We start from the raw sequence: 26,254 nt of genomic DNA, 5'->3' as shown, positions 1-26,254 counted from the left end.
AAAATATACCCTGTTCCACATCTTAACTGGAAAAAAAGGCAAAGCGGCCTTATTTCTGCACAGGTAATAAATAAGGCTATACCAGCTTGATACTGTACTTTGTTTCACAATCATGAGACACAGATGACTGGGATTCAGGTTTCTGACTTGCCCTCTCTGTTTTTTTTCATCTTTTTAACTGCAGGCCCCTCAGCGATCAATCAGAACTGGTATTAAAAACATGGAGAGAAAAAAAATACATCAAGGAAGTTCAGCCGTTTCTGTACTTTACATTTCAGTGTACATTGCCACCTCAGAAGGACTGAGGTGCAACATACACAGTTCATACAACTCTCACATATTCAAAACCATTGGGGTTTACTCCACATTGCATCATTTGGGAAGGAAAGCAAAATAAACAAAAAGAATAAATCTTTCATTGAACTAAGGTAAAACCTTTATTCTGAAGGCAGATGTCAAATCCTTGTTCAAAATTGTAGCTGACACTTAAGAAAACATTGGAACCAAGGGTAAAGCAATAGTCAAGATAGACAGAGGCCAATTCTGAAAAGATGTGATGTGGAACGAAATCTCCAGAGAGAAGTTTCCCTGCCTTCCTTCACTTTTTTTTCCTCCTCCAAAACAAATGCCATGTTTATTAACAGAAGCACATCTCTTACCTCACTTTTTAAGAGCAAAAGCATTATAGTTCTAATGGATTATCTGTACAATTAAAATATAGTAATTCAGATCTGACACTAACTGTAAACCCTTTTAAATTACCAATACCCTCTTAGTTTAGCTGAGATTACCTCTTAATCATAAATGGGTCATATTTTTTTCTTGAGTCAATAGAACTATCCTCCAAGCAGTAACTGCTACTATCTAAAGACTTCAGAGTCATCCTATTAATTTGAAAACACATACCTCATCACTTCTGCACCTGTTACAATTTTTCAATTCCCACATATCTCACTTTGTTTCAGTACCCCCTTCTAAGTGACTCACCAACTAATACAGTTAAAGTATTTTTAAATCCCCAAACCTGTCAGAGGTGAATAAATGTGCCCAAAAGAACCTGAAGGCCATCTCTGTCTCCCACCTCCGAAATAAATCTGAAAGTTTTCAATGACTTCTTTCTAAGAAGTGCTCTCTCTTTAGGGACACTGAATGGCTCAGTGAATTGCAATTAGATGGGGAATCTTTCAGCTCCAGGAAAACTGCATGAATATATCCCATGCTGGTAGTAACTTAAAGTCATTATGACTAGACAGCTGTTTGGCAATTATGCAAAATAAGCTGGGAGGTTTAATCAGTTTCTAGTGAACACTGTCCGGTTTGTAAGCACTACTATTAGAACAAAGCTTGCTGGTGCTCTTTATTAATGGACCAAATGCGGGGACCAGAGGCTGAAAGGCAGTTCCTCCAACTCAGAGATGATTCTCCTGGAACATGAGCTAAGAGCATTGTTGAGCCTCTGCTTGTAGCTACGTTACATGTATTCTGCAGATAAATGAACAACATTAATCTTCAGGCCTATCATATGGCATAGTTCAACAAAACTAAATGAGCAACTGGGAAAGGCAAAGTAATATCCCCTAAACTAATAGCCCTACTTCCACATTGCATCAGGTCTACTCTACAAGCTCCAGTTCTTCTCATTTTTTCTAATTCCACTAAGGAAAGGTTATTTCTTCACTAACAAAGATGGTGAACATTCACAATGCCAGTGTTCTTTGCTCCTAGTGAACACGCCATCCTCCTCTACCCAGTCTGACTGCAGGTGCCTGGGGCCCCAGTGATGACCTTTCCCTGTTCTCAGTGCTCAGCTTTGCTGTGTCCCACAGAACAACAAGCTTGAAGTCTGAAAAAACTCCCTTTCAGTTCCAGGGAAGTTTTTTTACTGCCAAGTATTATTGTATCTATTTTAAAATCCTCTTCAATGGTTTGTGAGGGTTTTTTAAAGTAGACTTTTAAAAAAAAAAAGGCTCTTGTTTGGGAATATACCTTACAAATCTCTGTTCAGACACAAACCCTTCTCAAAGAAGCAGTCTATCTGAAACCAGTAGGAAGCTGGTTAGCAAAGACATGTGGAATCAAGATGAAAAGCAGCAAAATATCAAAAGCAAATTTGCCCACTGTCATCCTCTTCCATCTTTCCAGTATATGATGTTAATCTAGAGCAGGAAATACAGGGACAAGGACAGTAACTAAAGCACTGGAATTTACTCTTCCTCCAATCATCTCAAGAAAAAAGAATTTTGAGTAACCTTCACATTTCTTTACAACAGCACCTTGGAAAAGATAAAGAAATTCTCTCAACACTGCCTGAAGGAAGGAACAGTCCACTTGGCTTCCCACACAGTATAATCTTGCCATTAGTGAAAGCAGATAATAATTTCTGAAGGAAGGTGGTGAATAAGAGACACTGTTCCCTTCATTAGCAGGCAAAACTCAGCTTTTGCAGCCACGGCTGAAAACAACACAGATGAGGCAGAAAAGGCCATAGAAATGCCAGTGGCACAGAGGGAAAGAAAAGACTTTTGACAAATGAGTGTCTTCTCCATACAATAAAAAGGTTTAAAAGACCAGCTCTATTTATTTTGAGACGAAAATAAAAGGATGAGACGATCTGAATAAACTACATAGTAAATTATTTGGAGGAGTCTCATTAGATGCTTCATATTTATCTTCTCTAATAAATAAAACCCATCACACAGAAATAGAATGAAACTGAAGTAATATTTTATCTATTGAAAATTTAAAGAAATAAGTAAGCTGTGAAATTCTACCTTGCAGACTTCTCTGTTGTTACCCAGTGTTTCAGTTCTTATTGAAAAAGTATCCAGACACTACGGTTGTAAAAATAAAACCTCAAGAGGCACATTTTCTGGGGAGAAGGCAAATTCTCTAACTTCTGTTTTAGTTTGCAAATAGCTTTGAGGTACTGAATGACTTGTTCATTTCAGTAGATGACCTGTATGTCAGTTACAATAATTTCCTTGATACTTTATTCATAGCCATTTAAAAAATACAGGAGGAAGCATCACGTTATAATAGTCTTATACTAATTTTCTCAATATGTGGGCATAAGCAAGGAATAGAGAAAATAAGTTCAAAACAAAGCAGAAGAGAAGGAAGGACGATCTCTTTAACAGTGCATACTAAAAGCGTAGGTCAAGATGATTAGGAAGAACAGATTATAAAGGATAAAACTTTTACTGATTTAGGTGAGTGCTACTAGAGAAAGAACATGAAAAATAAGTTTATTTCAGACCATAAATTGATTATTGATCAAAACCCAGAAATATTTTCCACTCCCTGTTTCATATAGATGAACTTACTTAGACGAATTAGCTAGAGTAAGTGGATCTTTTTTTTCCTAGAACGTTCACGGAGCAAAGATGCTGTGTGGCTCACTGAGCTACTCCGAAAGAAAAAGAAAACTTTAGTATTCTCCTTCTTGAAAGGAAGCCAAGAGAAATAAGAAAGTTAAAGGAAGAGTAGTAACATTTCCAGTTAGAAACAAAAGTTATATTAAATATGCCATATCACTTTTCTTTGTATTTTTAAAGGAGTGTGTGAGAATGAGATTGCTAGCTAGATTATTAGTGAAAGGGCAGGGCAGTGAGGTACTTAGTTTATGCTTTTCCCTTCACACCAACAAAGTCAGTTAGGTAGGAAAGAAAGAGGCTCTTTATTAAGAGTGAAAACATTCAGCTATGACCAGAGCTCACTTTTATTTCACGAAGCTGAGGAGTCTGTTCCTGAACAGAGACCTGAGCAAGAGGACTGATTACTAGCAAAAAAGCTCAGAAAGAAGAAATTACTCCATCCACTTCTGTACCAGGGTGAATTTATGCTCATACTTTTGGTCTGTGTTTGGCCCCAGCCACCTGCAGTAGTTTATATTCTCCCTGCCAAGTTCACTGACGGAACAGTGAATTTGTCCTCGGAGGGAGAACTTCTGTATAAACTGTTTTAATTGGTGTTCTGTGATTGGCTAATTGTCTTCCAAGGTCGCTTGAAGGAGAATTTGAGGAGGAGGAGGATGAAGTAGTGCCCCCAGACTCAATTAAGAAAGACCCCCAAGGCATACTGCACGTGCGTTAGGGGATTTCCAAAGTTCTCACGCATGAGCAGAAGAGATGCACTTACATAACCAGGGGGTGGGACTGAGGGCCTCGGGCTGGGTGGTTCTGGCCACACCTGGGAGGTTGTGGTCACTCAGTTAATGGTATAAAAGTAGATAGTGCTTTCTTGGAAGGCAGCTATCTTCACACCAAGGACAACATTGCCTTTTGGCAGGGACGCCTGCCAGTTTGTGAACTCACTGACTCTCCAAGGATGCAGCTTCTGCTGTGGGTAATTATAGGTGCGCTAGGTCAGTAAGATAACTTTATGGGCAACAGCTGGGTAACAGGGGAGGTCGTGCTGGGGGCTTATTTCTCTCCTCCTTCCTCTCTTTTGGGTTTGTTCATTTTGTTGGCCACCTCTTGGTAATAAATATTGGTTTTTGTTAAGCTTTTAACGGTGTCATGGTCTCAAGTTTCAGTATGTCTCGAACCCTCCTTCCTTAAGTATTATAATCTCAGTGGCCTGCTCAAATATAAAGTTGAGGAGGGCTTTTCAGTGTATGTTTGAAAATACTTATGTACAAAGTCTTTTTAGAAGGAACACTGCAAAATAAACTTTCTAAAACATGGACAATTTACTGTGATCTGCTTCTGTAAATATTCTGAAGAACTGAAAACATGTACTTACTTTGGCAGTAGTTTCTTTAATGGACATGCTGAACAATTGTTCTTTTTCCTGAAGGCTAGAAGGGATTAAAATAAAATAAAGTTGACTTCTGCTCAACACAGGCTGCTACACAAGACACATTTTCATATGGAAATAAGGCTTTAAGATGACTTGTACTAACATAACAGAGCCAATAGCAAGACAAAAACTACACCTAGTTTCAGTGTTGCTAGTGACTAACCAATACGACCTTTACAGTTATTTATGAGTATATGGATTTTACTTACCGTCTGAGACACAATTAAGATTATTTGTGTAATCATGTCTTAGAAGTCCCTGTCAGTGCCCAGGACAGGTGCTTCGCTAGACTGTAATCCAAACACTTAATGCAAAGGCATTTCTGACAAAAACAGTTTGCAGCTTTCAACTGTTTCTCCAGTTTTCAATGCCAGGAAAAGTTCAACTACAGTCACTTGTTCTCAAGGTGACTGTATGTGAAATACCATTACTCAGTTTCTTTAGATCCTTAAAACCTACCAAATATTTACCAAAATCATTCAACAGTGGGCTGAAATTGAAGTATCACACTCACACTTATACCAACAAAGTCGAGGTTCTCTTCCACATTTATAAACAAGTAGGTTCACTACTTTTATATTATCGAATCTAGTGTAAATCTGTACCTTTGGTTCCTGTAAATAAATTAATGATTTGCATTTTTAACATAATGTGCAAAAAATCCAAGTCAAATCAAACATCAGGAGTTAGGATAGAGATTATTTTTGCAATTTAATACTTCCCTCCCTCCTACTTAGGAGGCATACACTTTTATACAGTGTTCAATCACTTTATCACACACTATTTTCTTTTCTGTCAGACACCTCAATTCTGTGTACATGACAGTCAGAACTCCCCATCAGCAGCATTTCAATTTTTCCTTTTACCTGTGTTATAAAAACTGTACTTCTTTCACAACCTACTGTTACTATTCTTCCCAAATAAGAACTATTAATTTATTTCTGAGCTTTTCTTTAGTCCTCGACGCTGAAACATCCAAACATTTCAGAAACATCACTGGGTTTATTTCAGTGATACTCTTGCATGATAAGACAGCGTTGTATTCATTTTATAGGTGGAAGAAACACAACTCATTGTTATTCAGAAAGCACGTTAAGACTGAGTGCTTGTTTTGACATGTACGCATTTCTTGCTGCCTACCTCCTCTACACATTTTATTTTTCTTTTGAGAACATGCTCCTTCTTATTTTCCAAGCACAGCATTTACTGAGCCCTATTTCAAGAGTAGCATTTATGAGTCTGAATCCCAAAGCACCTGGAGTTGGACTTGCACTCAACTGCTGATCACCCACAGAAAGGTGGGCTGGACCATCTTACCCAGCTGCACACAGGAGTGAAACAGCCTCAGAGGCAGATTTCAGCATATCATTTAATCACATTAATGAGACAGCTGTTTGCATTGCTTTCCCTAACATTCTGCTTCATGGAGCACACACCTTTTCGATCTACAGCCCAGCAAGGCCAGTCACCTCATTACCACCCCAGGATGCAGGGGTCCCTCCAGCTCCAGATGAGGCAGCCCCTCAGAAACAGCTCATGACAGTCTAAGTCAATGCCTGTGTAAAGCAACAAACAGAAATGAAGCTAGCTAGCTACGTAAAAGTGGTTTAATTACATTTCCCACACAGCAGTCTCAAATTTCTCCCTTTTCTACAGCAATATATGTGCAAACCAGAAAGTATTACATGTGTAATGATGCCATTATCAGCTTCCTGCTTGCCTCTGGGCATGCCAGAGGGAATGAACTATTTAGCCACTTCTTTTCTCGTGCTTTGGAGCTCCCAGTGACTTTCAGCATCTCCCACAATTGGCATCTGAGCTGGTCAGGTTATCTAAAAAAAAGCTGAGCTTTGTGTACAGATGTCAAGGGGGAGCAGCAAGGCTGCAGTGTGTAATTGAATGAATAATGGGTGACTGACCCAATTGTGCTGAAAATGCCTCATAAAATTCAACTCTAAAGACCCAGGCCATAACAAAATGTAAAGTGCAGTTATAGCCAGAAGAACAACAGTATATAGATGGCAACTCTATTTAACAAATCCCTTCCATGTGCTCTTCCCCTTATCTGTTTACTTTCCTCAAAGAAAGCCTCCCTGCCCGGGGTTCATACAACGTTTCACTGCTCTACAGAACTCACACAGCTAATGGGAAGAGAGATCAATTTTTAACTTCCTTTAAAACAATACATCCAAAACAGCATTACAAACTAAGTCTGCATTGCTAACAAGGATGCACAAGCCCACCCAGACTTTCAGGACCAGGTGCTCAGTGGGAAACAACACCCTCTTTAATACACAGATCTATTTTTTGAGTCTCTATCAATTCACTGAAAGAAAGGTAAATAAAGAATCAAACGCTGCTGCTTCAATGACAGAAGAATTATAATTTTAAGAGAATTTTGCAGAGCTATAATTTTAAGGGATTGTTTTGATTAAACTGACCTATATCAATAAAGGGTATCACTAGTACGTAATTAATTTGACCAAAACTACTGATAGCTGCATTAACCACAGACTTGAATCTAAAGAATCCTTTTGTTAGTTGCAGCATTCGCACAGACTCTCACAAGTGTATTTGTATTATTTATGGTATGAATTTCACAGTAGAATCCTTTTTCAAACCCTTGTTAGCCTTCAGAGCTACACCATAGAAATTCTTTATCCCTTTTAGAGATTAGCCCAACATACGATGCACACACAGCAATCAAAACCATGTAAGAACCAGCCATAGTTATGAACTACAAGCAGCTTTTGACTACATTTATTCCCAGGTTGTTTTCTTCTACCACAAAACACCACCACAGAGAAGCCCCTCACAAGCTTTCCAATTAACTGACAAGCTAATGACCCGCAAGAGAAACCAGGCAGTCAATACTGATTCATTCTACCGACAAAGAGCTTTAACAACCATGATCTGTTACATGTGACTTGAACCAGAAAGAGTATTTTCTTTTACAAGCACCCTGGAGCATCATATTTCATTTTAAGAGGGGTATTCTGTCTGCTTAAAAGCTGCTTTAGGTATTACTACAAGGGTAAATGGTTTTAGAAAGAGCTCCTTGGAATAACACTAAATTCTTGCCTTGGAAGACATCCATAGTTTTGACTCATTGCTATTCTTCTCTGACAGAACAGTTAATCAAGAATTTGACAGCTTGTCCTCACAATCTTAGCAATCTATTATAAGGACCATTTAGAACTTACTTCTCAAATTCAATATAAGCTAACTCCATCACAGAGAAAGCAAAGTTCTTAACCCAGTTGATGGAAGGGCTAGAATAAGACAGAAATTCAATTAACGCAAATTTAACTGACTAAATATGCAGGAAAATAAAGGTTTTTAACACTTGTAGAACCCACAGCAATCTATACATCATGTGCAATTTTTTCATTCATGCAGATGCCACATAGGCCTTTCATTTAAATGACTTGCAGTGGACTTACACACATTAGGATCTGTAATGAGGACAGAAGAAAAGGAATGTAGACTTGCTGTATCCTAGGGTCTCACTGTATACATGCTAGACCAAAACAGGAAAGCAGGAGCTGAGGAATTATGTAATTTCTGGATGATGAAGGAAGTAATACTACGACATAACATGGACTTCAGCTGGAGAGTTGCAGGAGGATGTGGGAATGCTGCATGTTCAGGAGTTCGGGCTGATCTGGCATGTAACAAGAGAAAATGGGAAAAATTTTAAGATCTAAACACTTCAGGCAAGCCACTGCCCCTTACTTACCTCATTTTACTGACCTTAAAAAAAAAAATAGCTACCGAGTATGTTGAATTGTAATAACACAGAACCTGCCGAGATGATGATGTTCGTAATTGGGAATGGTGTGCAAGCTAAATAAAGGAAGTCAATTCAATGGAACGGAAGAAGACTAGGAAACAAGTGGTCTGGTTCACACATTCGTCACTCTAACACAGGCTTCCCACATGACTGCAGAGGACATTAAATGTCATGATATAATAGATAATGTTTAAAATGCCTTTTAAAAAATATTCCAAGAAGTTATGATTTGCAGGCAGGAATTGCAGATACTATGGAAGTGGCTTTGTTCAGAGGAAGGCTGACTAGCACAATACTGGGAAGAATGGCTTTCTACTAAAGGAAGGCACGTTTCTGAATTTCTTTCTACTTTTCTAGCATACTTTCCTTTGCATACCAGGCTATTATGTATTTATGTTTTGCTTCCTAAGAAAAAATGAAAAGAATGCAAACGGGCAAAAGGCAAGTCATGCTGTTCTACACATTCAAGATATACAAATATACACACTGCTTAAACAGAAACAGTTCCTGTATAAGTAATAAAATATACAGAGTAACAAAAAATGTAGTCAGAATGCAGTTTCCATATCTGCACAATAAAATACACCACACATATGGTACCAGTGTAAAACAAATCCTGTACTGAAAATTCTTATTTTTCATAGAGAAACTAAGCTGCCATCTCTGATCCCTGCCTGAAGATCATGAAAGACAAGAGTCCTTTAACAGTAAATATTCTCCTTTACATTACTGTCACCTAAAAAATTACTAAAGATCTTATTATTTAACTCCCTATCTCCACATCACAATATAGTGCTTAAGCAAAAAGCACTTTAGTTTCTTTAAAACTAAGCACAAATCAGAATAATTTAAAATTACTCAAATTTGAAATTCTAATTCAAGAGCAACATCCTAGAAGCCCACACTCATATTGTACGCATATGAGAAAGTATGATGGGCTGAACTCTCAATTCATATGAATATGTATTCCCTCCTAGATAAAAATCAGCAGATTTAAACAGTTTACAGTTTGAATTTGGCCAGGAGTAAGGACACTGCCTGCAAAGGATAACCTCATTCTAGTAATCACAGCCTGCACAGAGCATGGTTTTTACAATCTTATGTCTTCTAATATGATTCCTCCTCCGATTCTCAAGTCACAAGAAGCTGTACTGTCTGAGATGACGAAAATATCTAAATCAAGCCCTACACTTCTAATCTTGCTTTTAACAGCAAACAAAAGCTGACCTTCAAAAAAAGCTTTTGTCCAGTCCTTTGCAAAAGGAATCAGAAGTGATTCCTCAGGAACAGGAGGAATCAGAAGTGATTCCTCAGAAGTGATACTTCAGGAACATTTGGTGTAAACATCTGTGACAGTCTACATCAAGCCAAAAATCCACCAAAAATCTTAAGTCTAGGGACTTTGCTGGGCCTTTAGGGAAAAAATCTACAATATAAAAATCAAATCAATCAATAACTTCCTTGTATCGTTACAGTTCCCTCAGTGGGAATATCTCAGAAAGTTTTGAAGACAAACCAGAAAACAAAGCTTTTGAATAAAACTATACTTAACAAGAGACAGCTTTAAGCTAGACATGTACAACTGGGATTAAAGAAAACAAAAAAAAAGAAAAAAAGAAAATATGCTTGTACCCAAAGTTTTCTTGAGTAAAATCAACAGATCCATTCCTTACAGATATCATGAGCAGATTTTTACCAGGACAAGACCACATTGTTGCTGGTCTTGAACTTCTGCTCAGGAACATTCAGGGCTAGATAGCATGAAATGCACTAAGGTAAAGCAGCACTTTTTGTTTTCTGAAATTCTTTACCACAAAGTTTGATTCTATCTAATCAAGGAAGACATTAGATAAGATTTTCATTCTATGTGATCAGTTCATAAGCCTGTCTGGGCTATATCTGAGTATCACCATACCAGGAAAGCAATTTCAGTCAAGTACGTAAGTTCCTTTTCATCTCTGTGCAATGATCCATGGGACTTTAAATAATGAGATTTTCACAGCAGCACATCTCTGTAATGGGAAGCAAAATCATCCTTTAAACATAGCTCAGGGTTTTCTAAACAAACTCTGATTTTTCCTTGGATAATGCAGTCCACAGAAAACTTCTATATTATGAGAAAGTTAGTTAAACAATTATAAAAACACAAAATATCTGCTGAACTGATGTGCTGAAAATCCAATTTCTCTGTCTAAACCTAATAGTACTCTTGAGGCATGGACTTTTGACACTAAATAGGAGAAGAGTTGTGTTTAACTCATACTGAAAATGAAAATTCTGTCAGTTGCCAGAACTAGTCACCTGAATTAGAAGTAAAATGCAGAGTCTCACCTTGGAAAGCTTCCAACTTCAAAAATTAATCTAATCTGAGACAAAAAATATCAAGAGATGTACTTTAAGGCGCAGAAGCATTGGGCCTTCTGCACATTTCAATCTACAGAGTTCTCCAAGGGTTTCCATATGAATGGGAATATGAATGAGAACTCAGAATTATGCACCAAGTGCTGAACCATCAGAGAGAGAAATTTTGCTCCATCAATTTGCTGCTCTTCTAGCTATGACTTGCCGAGCAATATTTCTTCACTGTTGCTTTATGTTAAGTATTGCTTCAATACATGTGCTTCCCCACACAGAATTTATCAAGAGGCAGAACCAGAAGCACACTTTCCCAACATCTGTATGACCTCAGCTCACCAACAACATTTCTCACTGACTCACGGGTTGCTGGGTGACTGCACTTGGCTTCACTGACTCTTAAAGTTATACCTATATGACTATAAAAACTCATCATATCCTGCCCAGCTCTTGCATGCACTAAGAACTCTAAACTGAGACGGCTCTTGTCTGCTGCAGTGCTGCCAGCCAGTAGCCCCAATTAGGAGGCCTGTAGAAAAATCACAACATTAGATGACACTTTAAAATTTTTTATAAGAATTATCATTAAGGGTTTTTTTTTTAATGCCTGCAATAGCAATGAGGCAGCACCTCAGTTTTGCATTTTATAGTATAAAATCATAGAATCATAGAATCAGTTGGGTTGGAAGGGACCTCCAAGATCATCAAGTCCAACCCTTGATCCACTACCACCGTGGTTGCTAGACCATGGCACTAAGTGCTACATCCAGTCTCTTTTTAAAAACCTCCAGGGACGGAGAATCCACCACTTCCCTGGGCAGCCCATTCCAATGTCTGATTACCCTCTCTGTAAAGAAATTCTAATATCCAACCTAAACCTCCCCTGGCACAGCTTAAGACCATGCCCTCTTGTCTTGCTGATAGTTGCCTGGGAAAAGAGACCAACCCCCACCTGGCTACAACCTCCTTTCAGGTAGTTGTAGAGAGTGATGAGGTCTCCCCTGAGCCTCCTCTTCTCCAGGCTGAACAGCCCCAGCTTCCTCAGCCTCTCCTCATAGGACTTGTGCTTGAGTCCCTTCACCAAACTAGTTGCTTTCCTCTGGACCTGCTCCAGGACCTCAATATCCTTCCTGAACTGAGGGGCCCAGAACTGGACACAGTACTCGAGGTGTGGCCTCACCAGTGCTGAATACAAGGGAAGAATCAATTCCTTGGACCTGCTGGCCACACTGTTTCTGATACAGGCCAGGATGTCATTGGCCATCTTGGCCACCTGGGCACACTGCTGGCTCATGTTCAGCTTCCCATCACTCCAACAGAAACAATCAGTTCACAGCCACCTAGGAACGCTGATGGCATCTTTAATGATTCCAAGCTCACTTTTCATTGCCATGTATTGAGAAATCTGGTCCTGTAACACACTCTTCAGAGCGCAAAACTGGCTGTCTGTTTGAACCAACCATTCGCATAGTGCCGCATTTCCCACCACTCTTGTGCCAGCTGATGTTGCAGGGTAGTTGAGGCAGTTGTTGCGTCAGCTGCTACCCGAAACAGGAGCAGACTGAAAACAAAGGCACAGTCAAACAGCTCAACAGCAGGAGCAGTTCACATATCCTACCTAATACTTTTCCCAGATTTTCTGATGTATTAATAGATGCCCATTCTTCTGCCACATCTGTCTGGTGTGCAAAAAAACTAGGGCTTGCCCAGAGCAGCTGCAATTATTCTCCTAAGAATAACATCCATTTTACTTCACTGGCTGAAAGAGTCTGTCCCTAGATGTTGTTGCTAGCTATTTCTCTTCGTTATATACAAACAAATTTAGTATTCTACATTGATTGGGGCAGCTGGTCATTTTTCTCTAAAGAGAAATAAATCTCATTGTGTGCATACCCAGAGGAATCAGCACAGATGTAGCCTGGGCTTTATAGGCTGCTACGTCCCACTGGATGCTGTTCAAGCAAGCAGGGGGAACCAGATGCTCAGCAGGGAAAAACAGATTCCTCATTACACTGCACACGTGGGTACTCAAGCAAGTTTTACTCATCTTTCTGCTGGGACTTTTTCCTTCTATTCGGAAGGATGAAAAAAAATGCCTCTAAAATTGCTCCAAAATATTCAGGTTGCCAGCAGTGGTTCTGTCCTCCAAGATGGAAGACTTGCTTTCTCCTTTCCCTGCTGTGTTTTTAACCCCTCTTGTTCTTCCCAAGGAAGGCCAGTGCCTACAGTGTGGGAGAAGACATTGCAGAAGCCCTTTTTCCTCTCTCCAACAGGGGTCCCCACCAGACCCAGTGGGATCAGAATCACTATGAACTTCAAAGTCACGTTTGCACCTTCACAGGAAGAAAATTCAATTCATGTGCTGAAGCACAGGCATTGTATGGCATGCCAAGCTTTCAGTACACTGTTACTCCTAGAGTTGCTGCTAAGAGTGAGAAAAAAAAGAAATAAAACTACTTGCCCATGGAGTCTACCCTTCAGCCCTAGGCAGAGAACAAAGGAATGAAATTAACCCTAGGTAGAAGACAAAATGGAGAGGAAAACACCTATCTATCTACAAAAAGAAAGCTGAGCCTCCTAATCAGTCAGATAACAAAAGATGAGGCAGACCTCTTCCTTCACCTATGACTTGTCTTAGCCTCTCACAAAAGACTATAGCCAACTTCTTTGAGAAAGCTGAGATGATGATCTCATCGAAACACAAACCCAGCTGTGGGACTAGCTGAAAATAAGACAATCCTATTATCAAGGCTTGAGTTATGACATTTGATAAGAAATGTGGAGTTTCCCTTCAAAAGCCCCTTGGGGTAGAGGAAGCTGGCTGTGAGAAGAGTCCCTCTGACGGCTGAGTCCTCCTCAGATGCCAGGGAACACCCTCTCTTAGTTCTGTTCCTCAGCTGCAAGCCCACTGCTGCAGGTTTTATGAAGGTTTAGCCCACAAAATAAAATGGATCAACTAAACAAGATAACTACAATTAAAAAGAAAATAGGGCTTCATACCGTCTTCATTATATCTAGCTATAATAACAGCAGTGGTACCAGCTGTATTTTAAGAATCCTGTAATCATATTTTGGCTCATCTCATGTAGCACAGTCAAAGACAGGTTTCCTATCACAGAGAACAGTGTTAAAATTCTGTGTTAAGGTCTTAAAAAATAAAATCTGAGCAGCATGAAAGGGTCCTAAGTAAGGCAGTAAGGCAAATACTCAAAATGACCTGTGCATTCTCCTCACATCAGAGAACACGACCTATCACCAATGGAAATTAAGTCAACCCAACAGACCTTAGGGGGCAACTGAAGCTGCCAGAAGGTTCCCATGCACAGAGATTACAACTGGCATAGAAGTGAACAACAGGGAGGGCAGTTCTGCACAGCAGTTCTGGTGATGTACAGCACTTCTTCATCTGATGCAAACAGTTTTTCAATTCCTGCAGACTTGCAAAGTTAAAATAACTGAACTAGTAAGGGTGACTGAGCGCTCTCCCTCCTTCACTCTTACAACTTGATGATGAAGCTCTAACTGTGGTGGACGCTACACAAGTTACCTGTCTTGGCTGCGTATCTAACAACTCAAGACAGTCATTTCATCATGCATATCTATAAAAAGGAAATAAAGAAGGGAAAGCTCTCATCTCTCATTTATCTATTTTACTCACTTGCATTCCTTTTTAATATTATCCTTTCCCCAAACTTTTGATATTTTAGAAGAATACCATGTGGACAGATAGCATGGTGTAAGTGTGACAGAAAGAGGTATTTTTTAAGAAGGCGAAAAAGAAGAAAATTTGCCATACAAAGCTGGGAACAGTACAAAGGAAGGAGCCCAGAAGGTTTATCCTTTCACACAGCACAGGAGCAAGAATCTTACAGAGATTAGAGACATATGCACACAACACACATGCTTACACCACCATCAGTGAACTGTAACAGTATCTGGGAAGGCAAGTGGCTATTGGGTAGGGACAAGTGATAGCAGGAGGAGGAAAGTCTGGTCAGAAGGGAAGAAAGTCTTCCTGCCAAGGGAGCACCACAGGATTGCCGACATCCTCCCAAGGCAAAACTTGATGATGCAGCACAGGAAAATCACCCACCAAGTAGAAAACGCAGAAGTAAATAAAGTTGCAGGAGAAGGTAAAAACAACATTGACTTGCTGAAATTGGCTCCATGTGCAGCCAGTCCCAGGATCAGCTAAAACCTCCCCAGTGCCAAATGAGGCCAGAAGAAGTTAGAAAATCATGCAGTAAGCTTAGAGGTCTACCAAACCATCAGAGTCTTCAAGGAACAACTTATAACACAGCATAGGAGTCCCCCCTGGAAAAAAAAAAAAAATCAGGAATATATTTAAAGAAAAAAAAGTTTAGATCATTTCTGCTTCTAGCCTACCTATCAACAGTACTTTCTACTTGTAATTAAGCACTACTATGGTTGTAATATCAGGAAAAACGGAAAACAACAACAACAAAAAAAACTTCAAATAACTCAAGAAGTAAATCCAGAAGACTCCAAGAGTATCTGGCATTAAAAGTACAGTTCGGTTCTCTCCTGTTCCACATACAGGCCCAGCAAAGAGTCACGAACATTAGCAGCCTGTGCATTGCAATATAAATTTTTTGATGCCATAAAGGCACTTCATCCCTCTGCTCTTTGTGATACTCTTCTATTCCCAAAGGATATTTTTGATATGTAGGCATTGTCATAGAAATAATCAAATTAAAAGTCAAACCACACAGTAAAAAAGGACTTTCCTGGGCATGATTGCATGTTTTCTAGTAAACAACAGTTATCCTTTTGAAAGAATGGATTGCAATTTGCTTTGCTACTTTAAAGCTAAGATTTTTGTTGAAAGGCTGATATCAATAAACATGGCTACATTAAGGCTTACTCGGTAATTTCATGTAGCTTGCTAACTTCTAATTTGACTAGAATATATTTTGAAGATCAACAAAAAGCATACCAAGCAGTCTCTCCTAATGACAAAACACGACAGCCCATTCTAAATGCTACTTTCCTACATTACTATGTGAAACTATATAAAAGCCTTTTTTCCTATTTTTCCCAAGTAAACTAAGTTCTCTTAAAAAACACACCTGATCAGGCTTTGCCCTCAACTGAAGTTGCTGAATGCTTTGAGTACATTGCAACTAAAAAGGTTTACACCCTTGTATTTCACTTCAAATTCATCTTTCTCAAATGAGCTCCAAGCATCACAATAGCAAAGTGAAGTGGTTACATAAGTCTTCAAGTTCAGTTCCTTGCAACGCTGGCCATACTGTAATAACTAATACATATCAATAGAAAATTTCCCTATCTTCAGAAATCCCACACAGCCACTGTAGAACAAATTCCTATTAATTAAAAATCATTCCATGCAAAAAGTGGAAGAGGTGGAGCATTCAAATATTTTTAAAGGTAATTAATTGAATTTCTTTCAGCCAGCAATCAGTGCACAGACAATAGTCCAGATGGAACTTTGCAATTTATTTTAAGCACAACATGCTGTATGGACACATGCATCTGCAGATATGGGTAAAAAACCCAAAACACTAAATGAAACTAAATATGAACTGAACTATAAGAGACTTCCCCAGATTTTATTGTGGCATGAAAAAAAACCAAAAAAATACCCCCCAAAAAAACCTCCCAAAAAACCCAAACAAACAAAAAAAAAACAAATAAAGGAAACGAGAGGTACTGAAGTCAGTCAAATAATTAACATGGTCTTACTTTATAATTGGAAAATTCAACTTACACTAGTTAAAAACATGTATTTCTGAAATGGTGTCCACTTCAGCAAATAAGGAAATTATATATTTTGATACCTTTTGCAAACTCCAGCAGAGTGCCTCACACTGAAACACTCATACCCATTTTCCTCTGATTTCAATATGTTAAAACACTAGCATATGTCACAGTGCACACAACACCAGCTGGTCCCACCTTTTAAACACATCTCCACACAACCCCATGGAAGTGAAGTGAGCTTTTGCCCTGCAATTTCCTCATTTTATAAAAATGATTACACCCTTTAGCTTACCAAGAGCAATTAAGCCTCTCTGGATGAGCACAACAACCACATTCTGTGGTTTCAACCTCAGTAAGAGCTCCCTGTCAAAACATATTTCTTTGCCCATTAACCGGCAGGTTTTAACCCCATCTTCCAACAGCCCTCAAGAAAGATCCCAGGGTAACATGCCTAACATTTCTGAATTATTCAAACTCAAAGCATGCTCTAGTTGTTGACAAAGGCTTTTTGTTTTCAAAAAGTTTACCACATACCAAAGACAAACAAGACAAAATAAAGAATATTCCTGAAAAAATAACAACTGACAAGAAAAATAAGCTTAGAAACAATGCTCATCCCAATGTTACATTGACTCGCTCTCTTCTTCCTTCATACTTTTACTTGGGCAACTCCTCTTCATTTTATATGTTCTCTCATGTCCCTCGAAGTTTGCTTCAATATGCTGTAGTTAATAGCATTTAGTTGAAGAAAAATAATTTTTGTTTTATAGTGAACTGCAAGCCACTGAATAAAATTCATTACAGCACAGATTGTCTTAAGAGTGCTTTGCACTAGCTCTGCCTTGTTACTCCGATGCTGAATGCAATTTAGGTAGTAAGCAAATATTTATGCAAAAACACATTATAGCAGTACTTTAGTGACTAGCACAATGCTGTCGGAATAAATACGTAGTATCTTGCAACCCAGTAACCAGGAGCTTGTAATGTACAGCCCATCAATGTTGAACAAGTTTCCACATAAGCACTGATCTTCAGTATACGTTCATAAGTAATAGAGTTATCTGTGTGAGAAACAAAGCTAACTTCGGAAAACCTTTTTTTTTTTTCAGCAATTATTCATAAAATAAAATGCACGTTTCCAGAAAAATCTCTTAAAGATTAAATATCCCAAGACTTTGGAATTTAAAAGTAATATGCTGAACTAGCATCAGTCAAGTATTTTAACCTGTTACCTAACATACAGTACTTCTTTCACAAGAAGTACTGATTTAGAATAAGCCAATGCAAGTTGCAACCATGGAAATTCTGGCTAGATATGAGACAAAGGAAAAATTCATAGCAAGGGTGATGAAATGTAGAATGCCTAGCAAGGCTGCAAAATCTCCATTCTTGAATATACACAAAACTTGGGCAAATGGAGCCCTGAGAAGTCTGATCTTATTTGGAAATTGTGGTCCTGCTTTGAGCAGTTTAACAAGATGACCTCCTAAATTATTCTAGAACTGTATGATGATGTAGGTGACGCCCACAGGCACACAGGACATATACCCACACCAAATGTCTTACTATCTGCATGTTGCTTTTTCATCTTACAGAAGGAGAACAGAACACGACTGGATGCAGACAGAAGATCACTGTACCTAAGATATGATGGACTGCATAGCTTTAAAAGGAAGCCACCTGTCACTTAAGTTCACTGTCAAACTGAACAAACTCTCGCTGTTAAATAACTGCAGCCATTGCAAGGGCATTTTCTTCTCCTCAGTCCTTCCAAATATATAGCCTGCCCTGAAAGAAAGAAATAGCAGAGAACCCTCGCTGGAAATGTGGCTGCTGACCACCAAGATGGGATGCTTTCAGCTACCTAAAGTAGCAAGCGGTTTGGGGAAAGAGATTTGAGAACCAAAGGCAAGGAAGTGGCCAAATCATAAAGTCAAGTGGTTGAGTCTCACAGCTGGACTGGAGATTTCAGTCTGTGCTCCCAAGACAGCTTGTGCACTTTCCAACAGATTAACAGACACAGCATATACAAACAGATTTTAATTCAGAGACAGCCACCATCTTCTGCAGAAAGGAGAGGAGCTGCTGAATAGACAGTAAGTGGTACCTTTGAAAGGCTGCATCAGCCAGATTATGACATGGTCCTACCAGTTCACTTTGTTTTTAAGTTATGAAGAAGGAAGGAAAAAAAACAACCCCAAAACCAAAACATTAGCACTTAATTGAGGGACTGTTGCCAACTCTCTCAAAAACTACAACCACCAGGTCTCTCTCATCTAGTTGAGTGCTATAATTATTAAACTTCTCCACTTTCCCAGAGTCAGACTCCTCTTGCCTATTGGCTTTTGCTAGATTTCTACTTTTGCATTCCTGGATACAATAAGGCCCAGCCTAAGAACTGTGATGGAGCATGCTCCCTGCCAGGACACTGAAATCCTTGGCAGGTAAGAGCTTGCCCTAAGTCTGTAGGTTCAGATCTAGGCAGGCTACAGAGGACCTCAGATACAGAGCTTCCACATTCTGAACCAAGGACTCTGTCTCTTATGTGACCATGCCATAGGCAGGCATTTACATCACTACCATTAGTTATGGTCAGAAAAGGCTTTGGGGTTTTACACAAACACTCTACTATAACCTGAAACAGGAGATTTAAACTGTTCCCAAAGGCTCTCACAGATGCCTAAGTATGTTTTACTTGTGCAGCCCAAACCAGCATTTTTGCATCCTTTATTGGGTCTAACTGAGATGGAGCTAACTTAGCAGCCTTCACAGTGCTGTGCTTTGCACTGATAGCTAGAAAGTTGTGATAACACACCAGTGTTTTGGCTATTGCTGAGCAGTGCTGGCACAGCATCAGCACTGCCTCTCCAACATTCTGCCCTTCACTCCCCAGTAGGCTGGGGGTGGGCAGCAATTTCTCATGAACATTAATAGCAAACTAAACCAAATAAACACAAAGGGAGAAAAGAAATTGCAAGCAACGTAGTTATTGCTTATCTGAGAGAAATACAAGCTCGCATAAACAGGAATTTTATTTTCTCAGCAGTAGTATCACTTTCAAAGTCCTATCACCAGCGTCCAATTGAGTCTAGGCCCCAAGTGTTTCTATTGCTTTTGTAAATAAAGATGAGGTTATTTCCAAAACATTATCAAGAGCAGTTACTTTTCCATTTAAGGAATCATATGCTGTGCATGTAACTGTAGGTGTCCCAGAAGTATTCATGCTGCCTCCTTTCCCCCACTACCTCAAGTCCACTGTCTGAGCTTAACACTCATCACATCGGACTTTAGTATGATTATGAGTTTACTGAAGCAAGCAGCATCTCTAATATTTATTTGAATGGTGCCTAGTACACACTTCCAGGTTGTGAGAAACGTTTTAATCACTGCATTAACAAACTGGGAAAAAAAATCCACCAGTTAACAAGAAGAAATGGTGTAAACTGATGATAGGTATTAACAATTGATGGATGCATATGCTCTCTATAGGTGACCCTTTATCATAAAAAAACATTAAGTGCAAGACCTTCAAATAACTACAATCCTTTCCTGAGGAAGTACATCAATATTAGAATTTCAACATCTCTTAGAAAATTTTCCAGAGTCTGAATGCAGAAAATTAGCTGGCGCTATCACAAAGAAAGCAATTGACAGCCAATTCAACAGAACATTGAGGAAGATACAAGACTCTACATCTAAATTGAAATTTAGATACCTCTTTATTGTTCCTGGAAGATCTAGACTGAATGGAATTTGATAGGAGGCTGTTAAAGTGTCATCCACAGCCTTGCTTATTTCCTGCAGTTCTCTCAAAGAAATGCAGCCAAGCAAAGCAGCCAGTTCACAGTCTTGTGACTGAATAAGTCTATCTTGTTCTTCAATTTCTCTTCTTAGTTGTTGATCTTTTGCTTCTAATATGGTCAGTCTTGTTCGGAGGTCTTCAATTTCTTTCTGCATAGAACAGAGACAAGAGTTTACTATATAAACCCTGTTAAAGAAACCCCTCTGCCCCTAAAAAAAACACAGTACAAGTCTCAAGAGTTAGCATGAATTAAGTCTGTACAGTTTAGCACAATATTAAATGAGAAGACATCCTTTTGCTGACATGCAAAACTCTTACATTGGTTGTATTTAGAAACTCCAGCGCTTCCAACAGTCTGAAGATTCCTCCCTTTCAACACCAAATTCCAGGTTTCTCTTCCAACACTCACTGTCTGTCATCTTTTACTTTTAGAATACACAGGTATTTCCCAAGTTAAAAATTTCCAGGAAAAAAAACCCAAACAAACAAATCTCAAGTTCAACCATATAACAGAATCTCACTCTACAGACTGGCAACTGAAGTGATCTGTCCTCCTGCAGAATATCCCTGCAATGGTTCCTCTAGGCCTCCAGTCCAACATCAGGCACAGGATGCAAGTGGAGAAACACTAACTAACTGGACAGCCCTTTTGATAATTAACACTTCATTTTAATTAAGAGCACAAAATCCATGCCTGGACTTGAAATGTCCAGAACTTCAACCTCAGTTGCACCAATCTTGCTAGAAGTTCAAACTCTGTGCATTATGATACTGATGTTTCTTCAACAGCACATTATAATTTTTAGAATCATAGACGTGTACAATCACTAATTTTGGAAAAGACCCCTAGGATCATCCTGTCCAACCTTTGACCGAACACCACCTTGTCAACTAAACCATAGCACTAAGTGCCACGTCCAGTCATTTCTTGAACATTTCCAGGGATGGTGACTCCACCACCTCCCTGGGTAGCCTGTTCCAATGCCTGAGCACTCTTTCTGTGAAGAAATTCTTCCTGATGGCCAACCTGAGTTTCCCCGGTACAGCTTGAGGTCATTTCCTCTTGTCCTGTCACTAGTTACCTGGGAAAAGAGGCCGACCCCCACCAGGCTACAACCTCCTTTCAGATAATTGTAGAGAGTGCTAAGAACTCTCCTGAGCCTCCTCTTCTCCAGGTTAAACAGCCCCAGCTCCCTCAACTGCTCCTCATATGACTTACTCTAGACCCTTCACCAGCTTTGTTGCTCTTTTCTGGACATGCTCCAGCACTTCAATGTCCTCCTCGAAGTGAGGGGAAAGGACTAGCTTGTCAAACTAGCTGAATGTCATACTGAAGAATTTGCTTCTATTCCTACATTTCTTACTGTCTCTGTGAAACCTTGCAAACCACTTAAACTATTATCTTCACATGCAGCCACAGACTACGTTCACCATTTTTAATACAACCTGCAAGAGAGGTCTCTGACAGGCCATCTACAGACTCTCAACAGAAATCAAAGCTCAGTTCCATGCTCTGACCCCATTTAGTCCAATTAAAAATAAAAATGAAAAACAAAATTAAAACCACAAACTCAAAACTAAACCTTTAACAGGTAAATAACTAGGCATTACAAAACTGACATTAGAAACAGTGTGGTTTTTTATGGCAATTCACTTCTTCGTTTTACATCTTTAAAATGGCAATAAGAATATCTCTTCAATTGAAGTGGTGTTACACAGATAAAATAAGTTGTTTTGAATCACTTAAGATGTCATATTGATTAATACTGTAAAAAGAGTCCATTCACTAATTAATAAATTTGAATCCAAAGTAGGGTTTGAGTGCCATACAGTAAAGGGGTTCTAAGACCAAATACTGAGTAATGAAAGACAAAACAGTATTCTGAATATCTGAACATACACTTTCCATCTTCAGCAATGTGTGAGGCAGGGATCTGGGGGGGAGAGGGGGAGGGCAGCCTTATATAATTGAAGACTCATAAAAACATACATAGCACGCACAGATAACTAACTTGGGCATCTTTGCTTTTTCAGAGCTTCACTTTGAAACCTTAACATTATTTTAATGTTTTCAATGTAATTTATATGAAGTTTAGTTTATTAATGCTCATTTTGTCAACAAATGCACTTTCAGGTTTGCTGCACTGTAACTAGCTTCTGCAGTATCACTTAAAACAAGAAGAAACAGTCCTTGCACATTCAAAGGTTGGTTGGCTCAAAAATTTCAACTTATAAATAGTGCTGTACACTAGATTCATCAATTACTTTCCTCCTTTTTTGGTTTTAGATTTAGGAACAAGAGAATGCTGTGGCCCATGTTTCAACTCACAGGCATTTGTCAAGGACAGAAAGGTCAGCAGACCAAAAAACATCAGTTTTGTTTCTTTCAGTCTCAAATTAGGCTTTTAATGTGCACAAAGGACAATTCTGTCTGTATTACTGGTTTGGGAATACTGCCAAAATCTTAATAGGCCCTACTTAATACAAAGACCTTACATATTCTGTGAAAAAGTAGTAATTGCGATCACTGCAATAAGCAACCTACATGGGAACAGAAAGGAAGATGAACAGAATCTGGTTTTACAAACACACTTTTAGTACTGAAGTGTTATTACAACATTAATAGATAGTAGAAGCACGCAGTCTGCATTCACAGAGAAAAAGCTGCCCTGCTTGGGAATAGTTCACAGGCATTTTTAGGAGCGTGGAAATTTTAGTCAGTAAACTGGAATTCTCCCGCGTTCTTTTCTAAAAATGCCAAGAAGCCTTTAATGTGCTCTTGGTCAGCCTCCAGGGACAGATAAAAAGGACTTGAAGTCTCACCATGGAGCAGCAGACAATATTCGTCCCACTAAACATAAGCTGAAGTTTTATTTTGTGGATTTGAGTTTGAACAGATATTTCTAACATGACAGCTAATCAGTACTGATGCTAAACCTCCAGCTTCACTTACAGGCTTGTGTTCTCCATGAAGTATAGATTGCAGTAGAAACATAATTATGTAAATTTTAGATACTGTCACAGGTTTTCAAATCCCTGAAGACAAATGCAGAAGTACCCGGAGAGAGGAAAGAAGGGAAAGTAAAGAAAAGTGGGGCTGAGGGGGGAGGGAAAAATTATTTCTGATTATGCAAGATTTTGGGCAGGACCAATCCTTAAGGGGTACTGGAAGCAACCAATCATCACAGGTTAGCCTTTCCCAAACCTTGAATTCCTAATAATTTTGATTAAATGCTAATAAATAGCATGTCTGTACAACAGTGGGGTAATTTCTCCCTAATAACTACACAAAAATAAAGATTCAGCTGGAACAAGAAAAACATTAGCTTTTCTGGAGTTTCAAGTGAAGCAGTTTTCAATTCAATATCTTGAGGTGGCTGCTGAATGCCTGGATCAAAAATAGTTTTCTGCGCAGTGATACTGTTGAACTACTCTTATACATTGACGAAGTAAATCTAAACAATACAATGGTGATGACCAGGACAGAAAAGATTTCTTCAGCTAAGTAAGACTGAGATGATCACCTAAAATGCTTTTCTCTCTTTCCGGGTTTTATATATATATATATATATACACACACACACACACACACACACACACGAGTGTGTATAAAAACACACAGATTATTTTACTATTGGGTCCACCAAAGCAATGAAAGTATCAAAAAAAGAGATTTTAAGGTAAGACCACAGAAAAAAAGGAAAATTAAGTCTACTAGCTCTTTAAGGTGCCACATTGCCAACTATGATCACCAAGATCTAGAAGACTTATAACTAGACAGAAAACTCATAGTTTTGAAGGACAGTGAAAAAAAAGACCTAAATTTTGCTTAAAAGGCTTGCAGGTTTAAAATTGGACAGAAGTCATCTTAAAAACATTCCATTTGCCCACATTGTGACATCACATGTCAGTGTGAAGCTATTGTTAGCAAATGCTGACTGCTTCATGATGATTCCTTCATCCTTATGAAAAGCATCAATCATCTTTCAGGAATAAAAGCTGGTAAATCATGTATTTATAATAAATTCTAACCAGAAGCAGATGAAAACTTTTTGTCTTAAAAAAAAAAAATTTCTGAAGATCAGTTTAATATTAAAATGGCAAATTATAACATAAAAAGCACACTTAAAAAGATAATGAGGAAAGCTTAAGCATGCACACAAGCCACCAAGCCTTCTAGCTCTGCTTCTCTGTAATGAGATTAACACAACTCCTGTGGCTGCCATCTCCAATCATCACTTAGATTATCAACTGGACTACAGCCAAGGCTCTAATTGCAACACAGAAGCAAAGTTGCTACTACAATAAATTTATTTAATTCTGTATGACAGTTTACAAGTTTTTCCCCACACAGCACTGGTTCTTACACAGAACTGTGCAGTCCAGTTACCTGTAACCATTTCTTTTCTTGAAAAAGCTGGCTTCGTTTTGTGGTCGAAACCTGCATCCTCTCCTGGTAAGTTGATCTCAAAAGTTTATGTTCTTTTTCAGGACAAAGATCGTTTTCTTCATGTCTAACCCTTTGAAAAAACATGACAAAAGCTAAAAATTAGTGTTATCGACAAGTATCAATGTCTCAAAGATTAAATAGATCAGAATGCTACATGTTACCTTTAGAGTCATAACACTCCATCACCAGAATGATTAGATCTTAAACAGATATAGTTAGGGAACAAGAGATTTTTCCTTGGCATATCTTCCTTTGTTATCTCAAACATTTACACTGTTTTTACAACATGTTGAAGAAAGAAAATGGAAAACTTGTGTAGCTTGAGGCTTCCCCCAGCTTTTTCATATTTCAGAAATTTATCCATCACTGCCTTGAAAGAGACAAAACTAAGGCATCTAGTTTCTATCAGTAGAGAGAAATATCTCTCTTAGACAGAAGTTTAGAAACTTGCCAAAGCCATTTTTGCAGCTTCTGTCAGCTTTTAGAGAATACATTAGAGATCATCTGGAGTGTTCGCTCCACGATGCCTAATTTTACTTCTCTCTTGTACAGCGAGTTCTTTCAAAATTGCAGTCAGTGGGTTTCCTCACAGTGGTTTGTACAACCCCCAGTTGTAAATGTTAGCATGACTGGACCCCAAGGAAATCAGTGAATTACGTTAAGTATCAATTCTATAATCAGCCTCTCAAAATGCACCTGCAAACAATGCAAACCTATTTTGCCTTGCACGTTCCTGCTTAAGGGCATGTACACTTGCAAGGCCAGTTGCATTTTTGTGTCCATCTCTAGGGACAAGTTACATGCATTTCCACATAGAGGGTACAGGTGCATTTCAGTATCATGTTTAAAAAATAGTCTCAAAGAATGTTTTTGAAGTATGATTTCCCACTGTAATCTTGCAAAGCAAATATATCCATGCCACACACAAAATATGCATCACAAGTCTGGTTTAAGCATGATTAATCACACAATTATGATCTCCATGCACAGCTGTTGAACAAGCCTGTAGAACAAGAGGTTCTCATCTATTCTCCAGGACCATCAAAAGATCAGCATCCTTTACTCCCTCTCTATAGGCTGAAGAATGTACTGAAAAAAACAAAATAAAACCTTGGCCCTAAAATAAATATCATTAAGCAAAATAAACATAATGACAGGAACTGTATTTCTGTAATAACAGCACAGATCAAAGCAACATCTGTATTAGGAGGTGTTAAGACCATCACTGTGCCTTACAATCATTATAGGTTCCTGTGGACCCAACCAACCACATGTCCCAGCAGCTCTGAAGCCACCTTCCTTCAGTTGG

At 38.8% G+C, this 26,254-nt stretch overlaps 1 protein-coding gene across 1 annotated transcript in view; it reads right to left on the bottom strand.

Annotated features, from left to right (window-relative positions):
- The window catches only part of DISC1 (DISC1 scaffold protein), a 193,626-nt gene that overhangs the window by 109,010 nt on the left and 58,362 nt on the right, over positions 1-26,254 (bottom strand). Inside the window, exons 5-7 of the mRNA XM_027657391.1 lie at positions 24,886-25,015; positions 20,409-20,644; positions 4,744-4,798 (exon numbers count right to left, since the gene is read on the bottom strand). Coding sequence (XP_027513192.1) covers positions 4,744-4,798; positions 20,409-20,644; positions 24,886-25,015 — 421 coding nt within the window. The remainder of the gene's footprint in view (positions 1-4,743; positions 4,799-20,408; positions 20,645-24,885; positions 25,016-26,254) is intronic.

This window comes from Corapipo altera, unplaced genomic scaffold (genome assembly GCF_003945725.1).
Source record: "Corapipo altera isolate COAL_440 unplaced genomic scaffold, ASM394572v1 2c, whole genome shotgun sequence".
NCBI classification, from domain to species: Eukaryota; Metazoa; Chordata; class Aves; order Passeriformes; family Pipridae; genus Corapipo; species Corapipo altera.
The sequence above is the reverse complement of the archived record's forward strand: the minus strand, read 5'-3'. Positions and strand labels throughout refer to the sequence as shown.